This window comes from Ovis canadensis, chromosome Y (genome assembly GCF_042477335.2).
Source record: "Ovis canadensis isolate MfBH-ARS-UI-01 breed Bighorn chromosome Y, ARS-UI_OviCan_v2, whole genome shotgun sequence".
Lineage (NCBI taxonomy): Eukaryota > Metazoa > Chordata > Mammalia > Artiodactyla > Bovidae > Ovis > Ovis canadensis.
Window position 1 is genome coordinate 1,573,126 of NC_091271.1, and position 14,016 is coordinate 1,587,141.

The following is a 14,016-nucleotide window of genomic DNA, read 5'->3' on the forward strand; positions in this document are numbered from 1 at the left end:
CACCAAACTGGGTGGCTTAAAACAAGGAATTCATCCATCCTTGATCATAGATACCCATATGTAGCTAGTTAGCTAGCTGGTATCTATCTATCTACTGTATAGGTATGTATCAATCATCTGTCTACATAGCTACTTCCATAATTCATCCATGCATCCATCCACACATCGCTCTATATCTGTGTATCAGACATTGTCTATGAATCATATGTATTGTCCACTATATATTCATGTATGCCCTTTCTATACATTCTGGAGAAGGAAATGGCAACCCACTCCAGTATTCTTGCCTGGAAAATTCCATGGACAGAGAAGCCTGGTAGTCTACAGTATGCATCCGAGCTTCCCCGGTGGCTCAGCTGGTAAAGAACCCGTCTGCAATGAAGGAGCCACAGGAACTGTGAGTTTGATCCGTGGGTGGGGGAAGATCCCCTGGAGGAGGGCATGGCAACCCACTCCAGTATTATTGCCTGGAGAATTCCCATGGACAGAGGAGCCTGGGAGGCTACAGACCGTAGGGTCACAAAGAGTCAGACATGAATGAAGTGACTTAGCGCGCAGGCACGCCTTTATGTATCTAGCAATGATTTGTCCACCTATCCATCCATCCATCCACACACCTCTCTATCTTATATATCATCTATGTCTCTATGTATCATCCATCTAGGTATCTACATACTGTCTACCTATCAATCGTATCTATCTATACATACCTATCTATACATGTACCTATCAATCATCTATCCATTCGTCTATCCACATACCTGTTTATCTCACCTATCATATCGCTGAGAGGGTCAGCTCCTAGGCAGGTTGATAAGAAGTCTCGGGGTCCCCAAGGAGAGGGGTCTGGAATTCTCAAGGAGGAGGAAAGGACAGACTTTTTTTTTTTCTTCTACATTCCTTAGCATTATATCACAATACTGTATCCTGCTTGAGGAGAGTTTCTGGAAAAAAACCTTCTGGCTAATTCTGTTATCTTAAAATGTAAATTATGGGAGTGGGTCTAGTAAGGTCTTTGCAACGTCCAGACATTCTTTTGATTCACTGCAACAGCTAATTAAAAAGTGTAAAACTGGATTGCTAACACTAGACTTTCTTTTGATTCACAGTTCAGTTCAGTTCAGTCGCTCAGTCGTGTCCGACTCTTTGCGACCCCATGAATTGCAGCCCACCAGTCCTCCCTGGCCATCACCAACTCCCGGAGTTCACTCAGACTAATGCCCATTGAGTCAGTGATGCCATCCAGCCATCTCATCCTCTGTCGTCCCCTTCTCCTCCTGCCCCCAATCCCTCCCAGCATCAGAGTTTTTTCCAGTGAGTCAACTCTTCAAATGAGGTGGCCAAAGTACTGGAGTTTCAGCTTTAGCATCATTCCTTCCAAAGAAATCCCAGGGCTGATCTCCTTCAGAATGGACTGGTTGGATCTCCTTGCAGTCCAGGGGACTCTCAAGAGTCTTCTCCAACACCACAGTTCAAAAGCATCAATTCTTCAGCGCTCAGCCTTCTTCACAGTCCAACTCTCACATCCATACATGACCACTGGAAAATAGCCTTGACTAGACGGACCTTAGATTCACTGTAATAGCCAATTAAGAAGTCTAAAACTGGATTGCTAACACTAGAGAGGGTACTCTTTCTGCCCTCTTCTGATGTCTATGTCTTTCTCTATCTCCTTTATACTTTAATGAAACTTATTACACAAAAGCTGTGAGCGATCAAGCCTCATCTCTGCCCCGGATTGAATTCTTCTCCTCCACAGGCCAAGAAACCCGGCGTCTTTCATGGTTCAGCAACAAACTTTCATCATTGAGCTATTTTCTGTCATCTGTGATATACTTATACTATATACTGACTTGATGGACATGGGTTTGAGCAGGCTCCGGGAGTTGGTAATGGACAGGGAGGCCTGGTGTGCTGCAGTCCATGGGGTCGCAAAGAGGCGGATATCACTGAGCGACTGAACTGATATTTGCATGTATCTATCAACGATCTATCCATCCATCCATCCATGTATGTATCATCTAGCTAGCTATGTATTATCTATCAAATTGTATCTCAACTGAACTGATATTCACATATATCTATCAACCAACCATCCACCCATCCATCATGTATGAATCATCTAGCTAGCTACCTATGTATTATCTAGCAAATTGAATCTACTTAAGATCTCTCATGGTGGTTCTCAACTAAGGGTGAGAGGGGGGCCATTGAAAATATTTAGAGCCATTACTTCACTGCCACACACCTGGAGTGCAAGATGCTACTGGCGCTCCATGAGTACAGCCTACAGATGCTGCTAAACACCCCATGATGCCCACCACAGCCCCCACTCCAGAAGATGACCCAGCCCCCACTCCAGAAGATGACCCAGCCCCCACTCCAGAAGATGACCCAGCCCCCAAAGTCCATGCTGCGAATGTTGACAAACCCTGTCCGAGATAAAAGCCTTTTGTCTCCGGAGCATGAACGCCTCAAGCAGGACATGTTTCCAACATATCTGGGTACCCCCCGGTACCCCATCCTGGTACCTGGCACATCCTAAGGGCTGTGGACTTATCCTTAAGCCCATAAACGGATTCATGCCTGAGACAGCATCCACGCTTCCCAGAATGGTGGGAAGCCAAGCTCCCTTTTGCTTCAATGACTGCTATTTCTTTCCAGACTGGTGGCATGGTGAAAACTCACCTTCTTCCCAAACACTCATCTTGCTTTTTACCCGCTTCTCGGCGCAGAAAGCCAAAAATTGTGCACGGGGCATGCACCCAGGATGTCTCTTTCCTAAAGAAAATTAACTGACACCATTATTTCAGCCTTAAATTATCTTGGTTCAGATCGGAACTGTTTCCACCCTTTCTTCCAGTCTAAGGGGTCGCCAGAACCACTCCCCTTGGACTCAAGTTTCTTTGTAATAAAAAGAGTTTCAGAGAATGGAGTAATTCCAGTGCGGTGGATAAAAGCAATTTTTAACCAATCTGATTTATTACAATTTTTTTGTTTTGTTTTGACGTGGCCCACCATTTTTAAAGTGTTTATGGAATTTCTTACAATTCTACTTCCATTTTAGGTTTGGGTTTTTTGGCCCCGAGGCATGTGGGATCTTCAAAGTCTTAACCCCTGGATCACCAGGGAAGTGAAAGCAACCCATCTGATTTAAAACTCAGATGTAATTCATGTGCTTTTGCCCTTGAAAAATATCACTGTCATGACTGCTTGGCTCTTTGGGAAATATTATTTTATTATCCAATGTACATTATATGGGTCTTAAAAATACAGGAAAGCAGTCATGGAAATAACAGATGAACTTTCAGTGGACACAAATGGACAGGAAGAAAGCGATTTCCGGGCCTGTCCAGAAGGCAGGGGCTTTATTCTCCGGGGGCACAACTTTGCTTTCTGCTCTGTCTCCTCTCATCTCCCTGCAGCTTTCATGGGATAAACTTTATTACAAGCAAGGAAATTCAATATGTCACTCCCCTCCCCCCACCACAGGACTCCCTGGGAACAGTAATGTCTTCGTGGTTCAAGAATTTGAAGGAAGTTGAGGAGGAAACTTGCTTTGAATTTCCATGCCTGCTCTAATGTATCCAAGTCTTGTAAAGACCAATAATTTATTATTTTTAAATGAGACAGAAAGTACATGTTTTGCTTTCTACTCTCATCGTCTGATTAGAAAGAAAATATATATATATATATATAAAACACTATATAAAAAGTGAGTTCCAGGAAGAAAGCATTCTTATAAAACGAGATGTATTGTACGACACTGGTACGTGGGGGGGAAAAATTCAATCATTGTGGTTCTCAGCCCTTGTTGGGCAAAGCGGAACGTTGAAATAACAGAAAGATGGATACTCGTTCTAGAAGGTTCTATTGTGTTGAAACTGCAGCAGGTTAACTAGGGAACGCATTTTGCAGGCGGGTAGCAAGGCACGGTGAATCTCTATGATTTATTTGCAGTGAGTGCTCCTTAGGGATCCTACAGACGCTCGTTCAAGCGGCAGGGTGGTACCAGCAACTCAGAAGTTGAGATCCGCACCCAAGTCCCGTGAAAAGCAAGACCAGAGCACTTGGCATTCTGTAAACATGTCACAAAGTCCCCCGGCAGCGGCAGACACCTCCTTACAGCGTTTGCGGTTGTTTCCTCTCATCATCAAGCGTGGGTCAAGGTCAACGTGAGCCTGAAACCCACCGACCTGGAGAGGGGCCACCGCTGTGGTTTGTTGTTGGGTTGCTCGGTTGTGTCAGAGTCTCTGCAACCCCGTGGACTGCAGCTCGCCAGGCCTCCCCTGTCCTTCACCATCTCCCCGGAGTTTGCTCAAACTCATGTCCATTGAGTCTGTGATGCCATCCACCCATCTCATCCTCCGTCACCCTCTTCTTCTTTAGCCTTCAGTCTTTCCTGTCACGCCACTGTAGCACGAGACAAACCCTTTTCAAGCTCTGACCTTCTGGCCCCAGCTGTGACCCCCCCCCCCCCCAAAGCAGGCTTCATTTTAACTTCCTAAGCGATTGCAACCCACTCCAATATTCTCGCCTGGAGAATCCCATGCACAGAGGGGCCTGGCAGGCTACAGTCCAGGGGGTGTGGGTTGCAGAGTCCCGCACGACTGATCGATGAACACTTTCGCTTTCAGGCGAGGTAGGTGGAGGCCTCGCCGCCCAGCGTGGCAGTTCAGTAGATGTGGACGTAGGTGGTCTTAGAGTCGCTGCCCAGGAGGTTTTTCGCAGTGCATTTGTAGAATCCAGCGTCTCTCTGGGTGGCCTGCTGGACGGTTAGGGACCCCTGCGGGTGCAAGAATCTGTTGCCATAGAGACGCGGCTGAGTCCCCGCGGTGAGATGAGACTTGTCCGGCAGCTCCCAGCTTATCTCGGCTTTGGGGATACCCATGGCCATGCAGTTCATCTTCACGGCGCTGCCGGGGCGGGCGTAGATGACCGGCGTGGGCTCGCTGGTGATCCGCGGAGGATAGGCGATGACGATCACTGGCACGCTCACGACGGAAGGGCCGTGTTCACCGTCCGCGTGGCACACGTAGGTGCCCCGGTCGAAGACCGAGGCATCCTGCACGGTGAGGGTGCCGTTCTCCCAGAGGGCGAAGCGTCCCCGCACCTGTGGGCCATCCAGCACCATGCCGCTGGGCAGCGTCCAGGATGGGCGCGTCCCCCGGGCGCCCGGGGGTACGCAGGGCAGCCGCAGGGTCTCCCCATTGACGATGCTGACCAGGTTGTGGTAGCGCTTGCTCGTCTCGGGCTTCAGCCCCACCTTCAGGGACACCAGCCTCTCCGTGTGGCCCGCCGAGTTGCTGGCCACGCAGCGGTAGGCGCCGGCATCCTCGGATGAGAGGCCGCTGACGTGCAGCCGGCCGTCCCCCTTGTGGAAGAACCTGTGTAGCCGCTGGCCGCTCCGCAGCTCCGTCCCGTTGGGCAGGGCCCACAGCAGCGCGGGCGTCGGGGTGCCCGTGGCCGAGCAGTTGAGGCTGATGGTGTGGCCGGCCATGGCTGTGATCTTCTCGCTGACCGGGTCGTGGAAGACGGGCTTCTCCAGCGGCTCCAGGACGGTGAGCTGGACCACCAGGCGGGCCTCCCCGCCCTCGTTGCGCCCGATGCACGCCAGCTGCACCGAGTCGCTCATCCGCACGCTCTTGATGTCCAGGGTTCCGTTGCGATGGATGGTGATGCGGTTTCCGTAGTAGGGGGCGGGGAGGACCACGCCCTCGGGGAAGGCCCAGAGCACGCGCGGCGCGGGCACGCCTTCCGCCCTGCAGTCGATGAGCTTGCGGCTCCCGCCGGGGGCAACCTCCCGCACCGTGGTGATGGCCTCGGGGTAGCCGTTGATGGTGGGTGGCTGCACGTGGACATGGATCCAGACGGTCTTCCGGTCCTCCCCGGCACTGTTCCTGACCAGGCACGTGTAGTTGCCGCTGTCGGAGCGCTGGGCCTTTTGGATGAGGAGCGTGCCGTCCTCGTAGACCTGGTATTTGTCGGACGAGGCGGGGATGAGCCGGTGGGTGGGAGACAGCCAGGTTACCCTGGGCGGGGGCTCCCCTCGAGCCTCGCAGGCCACGGAGACCACGTCCCCGTAGGGCACGTGGATGACCGAGTACGTCTTGTTGCGGATGGCGGCCGGCTCGCTCACCACCTTGACGCGCACGCGCATCTCGTCCTTGCCGACCTGGTTTTCGGCAAAGCACGTGTAGTCGCCTTCCTCCCGCGGGCCCACCTCGTTGAAGTAGAGCGTCCCGTTGTGGAATACCACGTAACGCTTGGCCCGCCCGCCGCTGTCGTCCGCCTGCATGAAGGAGTTGACCAGGCTCCCGTCCGGGAGGCTCCAGGAGATCTCGGGGTTGGGGAGCCCCGTGGCCAGGCAGTCCACCTTGAGGTCGCCCCCGTACAGGACCTGGTGGTCGTTGGCTTCCTTGCGCTGGATCTTGGCGGCTTTCATGACCACGTTCACCTTGAGCGCCACGAAGTCGTCGCCCACCTTGTTCCGGGCGACGCACAGGTAATCCCCCGCGTCTTTGTCGGTGACCGATTTCACCACCAGTGTCCCGTTGGTGAACGCCTTGATCCTGGTGTCGAAGCTGATTGGGAGGGAGAAGAAAAGGAGGAAGAAAGTCAGTCTCCCAAATGCTCCCTCTCGCCTGGCTTGAGAGCATCAAAGCCTGACAAAAACTTGGGGTTCTGAGAATTACCGATGCTCAGGCTGGTTGTTTATAGTCACTGAGTCATGTCCAACTGTTTGCGACCCTGTGGACTGTCACCTGCCAGCCTCTTCTGTCCATGGGATTCTCCAGGCAAGAAGACTGCAGGGGGCTGCCATGCCCCTTCTCCAGGGGATCTTCCCCACCCAGGAATCAAACCTGCTTCTCCTGCATTGCAGGCGGGTTCTTTACCTCTGAGTCGCCTACTCTGTGGGGTTCTCCAGGCAAGAATACTGGAGCGGGTTGCCATGCCCTTTCTCCAGGGATCTTCCCCACCCAGGGATCCAACTCGCATCTCCTTCACTGGAAGGCGGATTCTCTACTGCTGAGTCACCAGGGAAACTCCATCAGTACACAAGGCTGCCACTCAAAACGTCAGATGGTTTTTGCAGCCGAGAGGGGACACGACCCAAACACAGAAGCAATTTATTTACCATGAATAAGAACTTCCCGGTGGAGCCTGCCCTCTGGCTGGCCCAGCCACGGATTCAAAGATGTGAAATGCAGCCTACGACATCAACCCTATTAGTGTGTGTGTGTGGATCAAATATTTGCATGCTGGCCAGTGTGGTGCTTAGGGTAATGATAAAATCAGATCAAATGCTACAATCACAGACAGAACGAATATGCATTAACCTTAGGAAGAGGTGAAATTTTTCCTAAAGAAAGCACTTTACGGACGATTTCTACCGTTGACAATTCTTATGCTGCTGGACTGAACTGTGAGGCAAACGGGGAAGCAAGGCCGCAACACCATGGATCACGGAGGTGTGGTGATCTGAAGAGTTTCGACGCTAAGGTAGGATGCTTCAGCACTTGATGCTGTTGGTCTGTGGTTTCTTCTCTACAATGTGTCAATGTGAAATGTGCTCAGCGGTTCAGTCATGTCTGACTATTTGCAACCCCCAAAGACTGTAGCCCGCCAGGCTCCTCTGTCCATGGGATTTTCCGGGCAAGACTACTGGAGTGGGTTGCCATTTCCTTCTCCATAAAGCTTACAGACCCTCACCAGCTCTCACTCCCCTATGCTGACATGCCATTTCTCCACGCAGTAGGCCTACATTCACACGCTGCTGAGTTATTATGCAAGAAAAAAATTTTTTTCAGCATAAAGGGGCAACATGGAAAGAAAGACGGAAATAGTTACCCTAGGTACAGGACATTTTTATAAACATATATTGGCATCTCTGCCAGCAGTGCAAAGCTAATGCTACGAATAACGGGTTAAGACATTTGGGAAGTTGCTACTTTAAAAGTGTCCAGCATCCGAATTACTTATAAATGACCATTCTGGCTTCTGTAGGGGGAACTTGAACATTCATCCTTAAATATTTCCTGTACACTGCCTCATTCTCATAGCATGTATGGAATGGTTCATTTAAAAAAAAAATTGCCTATGATGGAATTCAACCTGATAACCTCATTGGTGCTGTTGTTAAGTCACGGCTGACTCCTTAGAGACACCAGGGACTGCAGCCCGCCGGGCTCTTCTCTCCATGGGATTTCCCACGGCAAGTATACTGGAGTGGGTTGCCACGCCCCTTCTCCAGGGGATCTTCCCAACCCAGGGATCAAACCCAGCTCTTCCTGCACTGCAGAGAGATTCTTTACCAACTGAGCTAGAAGCACCTATTGACAAGGACCGAAACAACTGTTTTTTTCTGGCCATGAGAAAGAGAGTCAAGTCTCCGTGAATTCGTCGGTCACTGGAGAGCAGTGAAGACAGAGATGTTTTAATGTGTCTTGGAGTCAGACTCCAGAAATGTATACAGTAGCACATGGCTGAAAAACATTTAGAAATGCCTATGGCAGCAAATCCTAGCCTTGGTCACAATCAGAATCAACAGGGCAAGCCTGAAAAAGGCACCTGGCTCCACCGCACAGGAGACTTGGCTTCAAGATGCCAAAGTCCAATATCTCTGTTTTTTTTTTTTTTTTTAAACAATCCCAGTGTGTAGGCAGGGCAGAGAGCCTGCTCCTTTCTAAAACTCCCATGGGCTGTTTAATGACACTTTTTTTTTTTTCTTCTGAGAATGTAATTAGCCAGAAGCTGGGAATAATGAAGCTACAGAGACCGCCGTTTATGATTTACAGCGAGAAGCTCCAGAACGGCCCCCATCGACATTGGAATGACCATCCTTCATCTCAGCGTCCGTTCCACACTTGCCTCAGCCTTGCCAATGTCAATGGAAAACAGGCCTCCGCGTGGCAGGACACCGGCCCAGCTGGAAGATGTTCTGCGGAAAACTGGGTACGTGGTATTCCGGATTGACTGTGCAAAAGTTCGCGAGGTACCACCCAGCTGCCTGAAGTTAAAATATACAGGCTGGGAGAACGCGATGGCAACATTTTCCTGCACTGGAAGGAGACTGGATGGCTGCACAGAACCCTGCATGCTGCTTTTTTTTGGTCCTGTCCCTGGGGAGGAACCCACACCGAGCTGCCCGGCTCTGCAGGCTGAAGAGCCGGGGAAGGGGGGGGGGGTTTCAACACGGTGTCATGGGCGTGGCTTTGCCTCCCTGCTGCCAACCACTGTCTCTCTCCTCTGCAGCTTGAAACACTGAACAAAGAGACGGTGGCTTTGGGAGGAGCTAGCCCAGGACTTTGCAGCTTCGGCACTACTGATATCGGGGCCGGGTGCCTGCCCACGGCAGGTGTCCTGCGCATGGCGGGGTTTGGGGCAGCTCTCCTGATCTACACTAATTAAACAGCAGCATGGATGGATGGATGGATGGGTGGAGGGATGGATGGATGGATGGAGGGATAGATGGATGGATGGATGGATGAATAGATGGATGGATGGATGGAGGGATAGATGTATGCGTGTATGCATTGATGGACAGATAGATGTATGCATAGATGGATGGATGGATGATGGATGGATGGATGGATGGATGGATGATGGATGGATGGATGGATAGATGGAGGGATGGATGATGGATGGATAGATGGAGGGATGGATGATGGATGGATGGGTAGATGGTGGGATGGATGATGGATGGATGGATAGATGGAGGGATGGATAGATGGATAAATGGATGGATGGATGGATGGGTGGATAATGGATGGATGGATAGATGGGTAGATAGATAGATGGGTGGATAGATGTATGCATGTCTGTATGGATAGATAGCTGCATGGATGGATGGATGCATAGATGGATGTATGTATGCATTGATGGACAGATAGATAGATGTATGCATGGATGGAGGGATGGATAGATAGATAATTAGACAGCCACTTAAGCTAGGTCAGGGTTTCTTAGCCTCGTTTTCTCCCCACTCTCTGATGTGGGGCATCCTCTGCACTGTGGGGCGTGGAAGAACATCCCTGGTCTCTACTCAGCAGGTCCAGGAGCACCCCCGGCAAGTTGTGACAACCAGAAATGTCTCTGGATATTGTCAGATGTCCCTTCAGGGACACAGTATCCCTGGTTGAGAACCACCGCTAGAGATGGATGGATGGGTGGGTGGGTGGGTGGGTGATGGGTGGATAGACAGATGGGTGGATGGGTAGATGCATGTATGTGTGTATGTACGGATGGATGGATAGATGGATGGATGGACAGATGTATGGATGGATGGATAGATGGATGGATGGACAGATGTATGGATGGATGGATAGATGGATGTATATATATATATATATATATGCATGTATGGATAGATGGATGAATGTATGGAAAGATAGATGGATGGATGGATGGGTGGATGCATAGATGTATGCATGTATGCATTGATGGACAGATAGATGCATGCACGGATGGATGGATGGATGATGCATGGATGGATGGATGGACAGATTATGTATGGATGGATAGATGGATGAATGTATGGAAAGATGGATGGATGGCTGGTTGGGTGGTTGGATGGATGGATGGATGGGTAGACACACATATGGATGGATGGATGGATAGATTATGTATGTATGGATGGATATATGTATGGATAGATGGATATATGTATGGATAGATGGATAGATATATGTATCCATATATATAGATAGATGTATGTTTGTATATATGTATGGATGGATGGATGGACAGATGTATGTATGTATGGATGTATATATGTATGCATGTATGTATGTATGGATGGATGGATGGATGGATGGATGGATGGGTAGACAGACATATGGATGGATGGACGGATGGATGGATAGATGGATGGATGGATGGACAGATAGATAGATAGATGTATGTATGTTTGTATGTATGTATGGATAGATGGATGGATGGATGGTTGGATGGATGGATGGGTAGACAGGCATATGTATGTATGTATGTATGATTGTATGTATGTATGGATAGATGGATGGATGTGTGGATAGATGGATGGATGTGTGGATGTATAGATGGATGGATGGATGGATGGATGGTTGGACAGAGAGATGTACGGATGGATAATTAGACAGTCTCTCGTGCCAGCTGAGGGTTTCTCAGCCTCAGCCCACCTGACACCTGGACTGGACGGCTCTCTGATGTGGGGCATCCTGGGCACTATGGGGTGTGGAGGAACGCCCCTGGTCTCCACCCACCCTGTGCCGGGAGCCCCGCTTCCCCGCTGCTGAAGTCACATCAACCAAAAATGGCTCCCCAAATTGCCCAGAGTTCCCCGGGGGCACAAAATCCCCCTTGGGTTCAGACTCATCTCTCCACAGATTCGTACATCTGGGGCTCGAAGACAGGGCAACAAGGCACGGTGCGTTTCCCTGTAGCCAAAATGAACTTTAAGGATTTCAAAGGCGTGACCTTTGTGCTGACACGATGCCTTTCAATCTTTCTTCCCCTCCTTTCCTTCTGTTGATACATTTTAACATAACATCTAGCGCTTCTATGTTTTGTTGAAATTCGATTATAGAAAAAAGAAGGCAAACTGTTTTTTATCTGTTCTTGGGTGGTTGCTATTTAGTCGATCAGTTGTGCCCAACTCTGGAACCCCATGGACTGAAACTCGCCAGGCTCTTCTGTCTGTGGGATTCTCCAGGCAAGAAGACTGAACTGGGTTGTCACGCCCTTCTAGGGGGAATCTTCCCGACCTAGGCATTGAGCCCAGGTCCCCTGCATTGCAGACGGATTCTTTACCAGCTGAGCCACCAGGGAAGCTCAAGGATACTGGAGTGGGTAGCCTGTCCCTTCTCCAGCGGATCTTCCTCACCCAGGAATCGAATCCGGGTCTCTCCTGCATTGCAGGCAGATTTTTCACCAACTGAGCTACCAGCGAAGCCCATTCATTCCAGACAAGGAGTTGTTCGTTTTTCTGTCCGACCCCACAAAAAGGTGTCTCCCCAGAACCCAATCATTGAAAGAGACCCTGATGCTGGGAAAGACTGAGGGTGGGAGGACAAGGGGACGGCAGAAGATGAGATGGCTGGACGGCATAACCGACTCAATGGACTTGAGTTTGACTAAATTCCGGGAGTTGGTGATGGACAGGGAGGCCTGGCGTGCTGCGGTCCATGGGGTCGCAAACAGTCGGACACGACTGACCGACTGAACAACCAAATTCCAACTGGAGATGGAGGGAGGCGTCCCAAGAAGAAAACTGCAAGGAAAGCTGCGCGTAGCTGTTCCCGGGAGCGCGCGGAGGTGCCCGGGGAATGATGGCGAGCCCGGAGCGCCCCCGTACGTACGTACCTGAAAAGTGCGTCGATCATCCGCTTGGATGGCAGCCTCCAGACGATGCGCGGCCAGGGGTCCCCGGAGGCGCTGCAATCCAGGCGGAGGGTGCCGCCGTAGCGCACGTCGGTCCTCTGCGGGGAGGTGCCGGTGATGCGCGCGTTGGCGGCCGCACGCTGCACCAAGAGCTGCACGGTCCGGCGCGCCGAGCCCACCAGGTTGGCGGCCACGCACTCGTAGCGCCCGCTGTCCTGCGGCGCCAGGTTGCGGATATAGAGGGTCCCGTTGGGGAAGACGAAGAGGTTGCCGTGGACGAACTGCGAGGGGCGGATCTGGGTGCCGTCGCGGAGCACCCAGCGCACGCTGGGCAGGGGCGCGGCGCGGGCGGTGCAGTGGATATGGATACTAAGGCCGGGCGGGAGCGAAATGTTCTCCGCCTTCTCCTGGCGGATGACCGGGGGCAGGGCCGCCACGTGCAGGCGGATGGCCAGGCTGTCGGCGCCCGCCGCGTTGCTCGCCACGCACTTGTACACGCCCCTGTCTTGGAAGGACGCCTCCTTGATGCTCAGCGTCCGGTTCTCGTGCAGCGTGACCCTGCCCTCCACGGGGGACGCGGTCTGCCACACGCGCCCGTCGGGGAAGACCCAGGAGATCTGCGGCGCCGGCGTCCCCTTGGACAGACACTCCATGGCGATGGTGTCGCCCAGGTAGACGGTGGCGTCCTTGTAGTGGGAGGCCAGGATCTGGGGCTGTTGTACCGTGACCGACAGGAGGACCGCCCTGCGGTCGGCGCCATGCAGGTTTTTGGCCGTGCACATGTACTGCCCGCGGTCCTGCACCTGGACGCCCCGGATGACGAAAGTGCCGTTCTTCAGGACCTCGAACCGCTGCAGTCTGGTGTTGGGCGTCATCAGAGCGCCTGGAATTCAAACAATAGCTGCCGTCACATGCAATGTACACCGAGCCCTTTCCACAAGGATGGAATAAAGAGTGTTAGTTAATGGATCTGTGCGTTGCAGCTGCCCAGGCGCTAAGTCGTGTCCAACCCTTTGCGACGCCCCCGCTGGACTGTAGCCCGCCAGGTTCCTCGGTCCCTGGGATTCTTCCAGGTAGGAACACTGGAGAGGGTTGCTATTTCCTTTCTCCAGGGGATTTTCCAGACGTACGGATTGAACCTGAGTCTCCTCCATTGGCAGCCATGTTCTTTCCCACTGAGCCGTCAGGGAAACCCTTTAATCTGATGCTTCTCTTTATGTCCAAACAGCAAAAAAAAAAAAAAAAATAAAAGCAAAAAGGCCCAATCCCCAGGACTTGCTCTAATCTCATTTGTGTGTGTGTGCTAAGTCACTTCAGTCGTGTCCAACTCTCTGTGACCCCGTGGACGGCAGCCCGCCAGGCTCCTCTGTCCGTGGGATTCTCCAGGCAAGAAGACAGGAGTTGGGTTGCCGGGCCCTTCACCAGGGGATCTTCCCGACCCAGGGATCGAACTGGAGTCTTCTGCACTGGCAGGGGGGTTCTTTACCACTAAGACACGTGCGCAGCCCTTTAATTTATGGACTTCTCCCGTTTAGGTCCACACAGCAAAGAGCAAAAGACCCACCCCTCCAGAACGCACGCGATTGTGGAGGTACTGGGGGTGGGTCTTTTTGCCTTTGCTGTTTGGTGTCGCAGAGAGTTGGACACGACTTAGCACTA

At 51.6% G+C, this 14,016-nt stretch overlaps 1 protein-coding gene across 1 annotated transcript in view; it reads right to left on the bottom strand.

Annotated features, from left to right (window-relative positions):
* Positions 1–3,218: 3,218 nt before the first annotated feature.
* LOC138929830 (matrix-remodeling-associated protein 5-like) overlaps positions 3,219–14,016 on the bottom strand; it is a 29,076-nt gene continuing 18,278 nt past the window's right edge. The window contains exons 6-7 of the mRNA XM_070289518.1: positions 12,340–13,240; positions 3,219–6,584 (exon numbers count right to left, since the gene is read on the bottom strand). Coding sequence (XP_070145619.1) covers positions 4,676–6,584; positions 12,340–13,240 — 2,810 coding nt within the window. The 3' untranslated portion in view covers positions 3,219–4,675. The remainder of the gene's footprint in view (positions 6,585–12,339; positions 13,241–14,016) is intronic.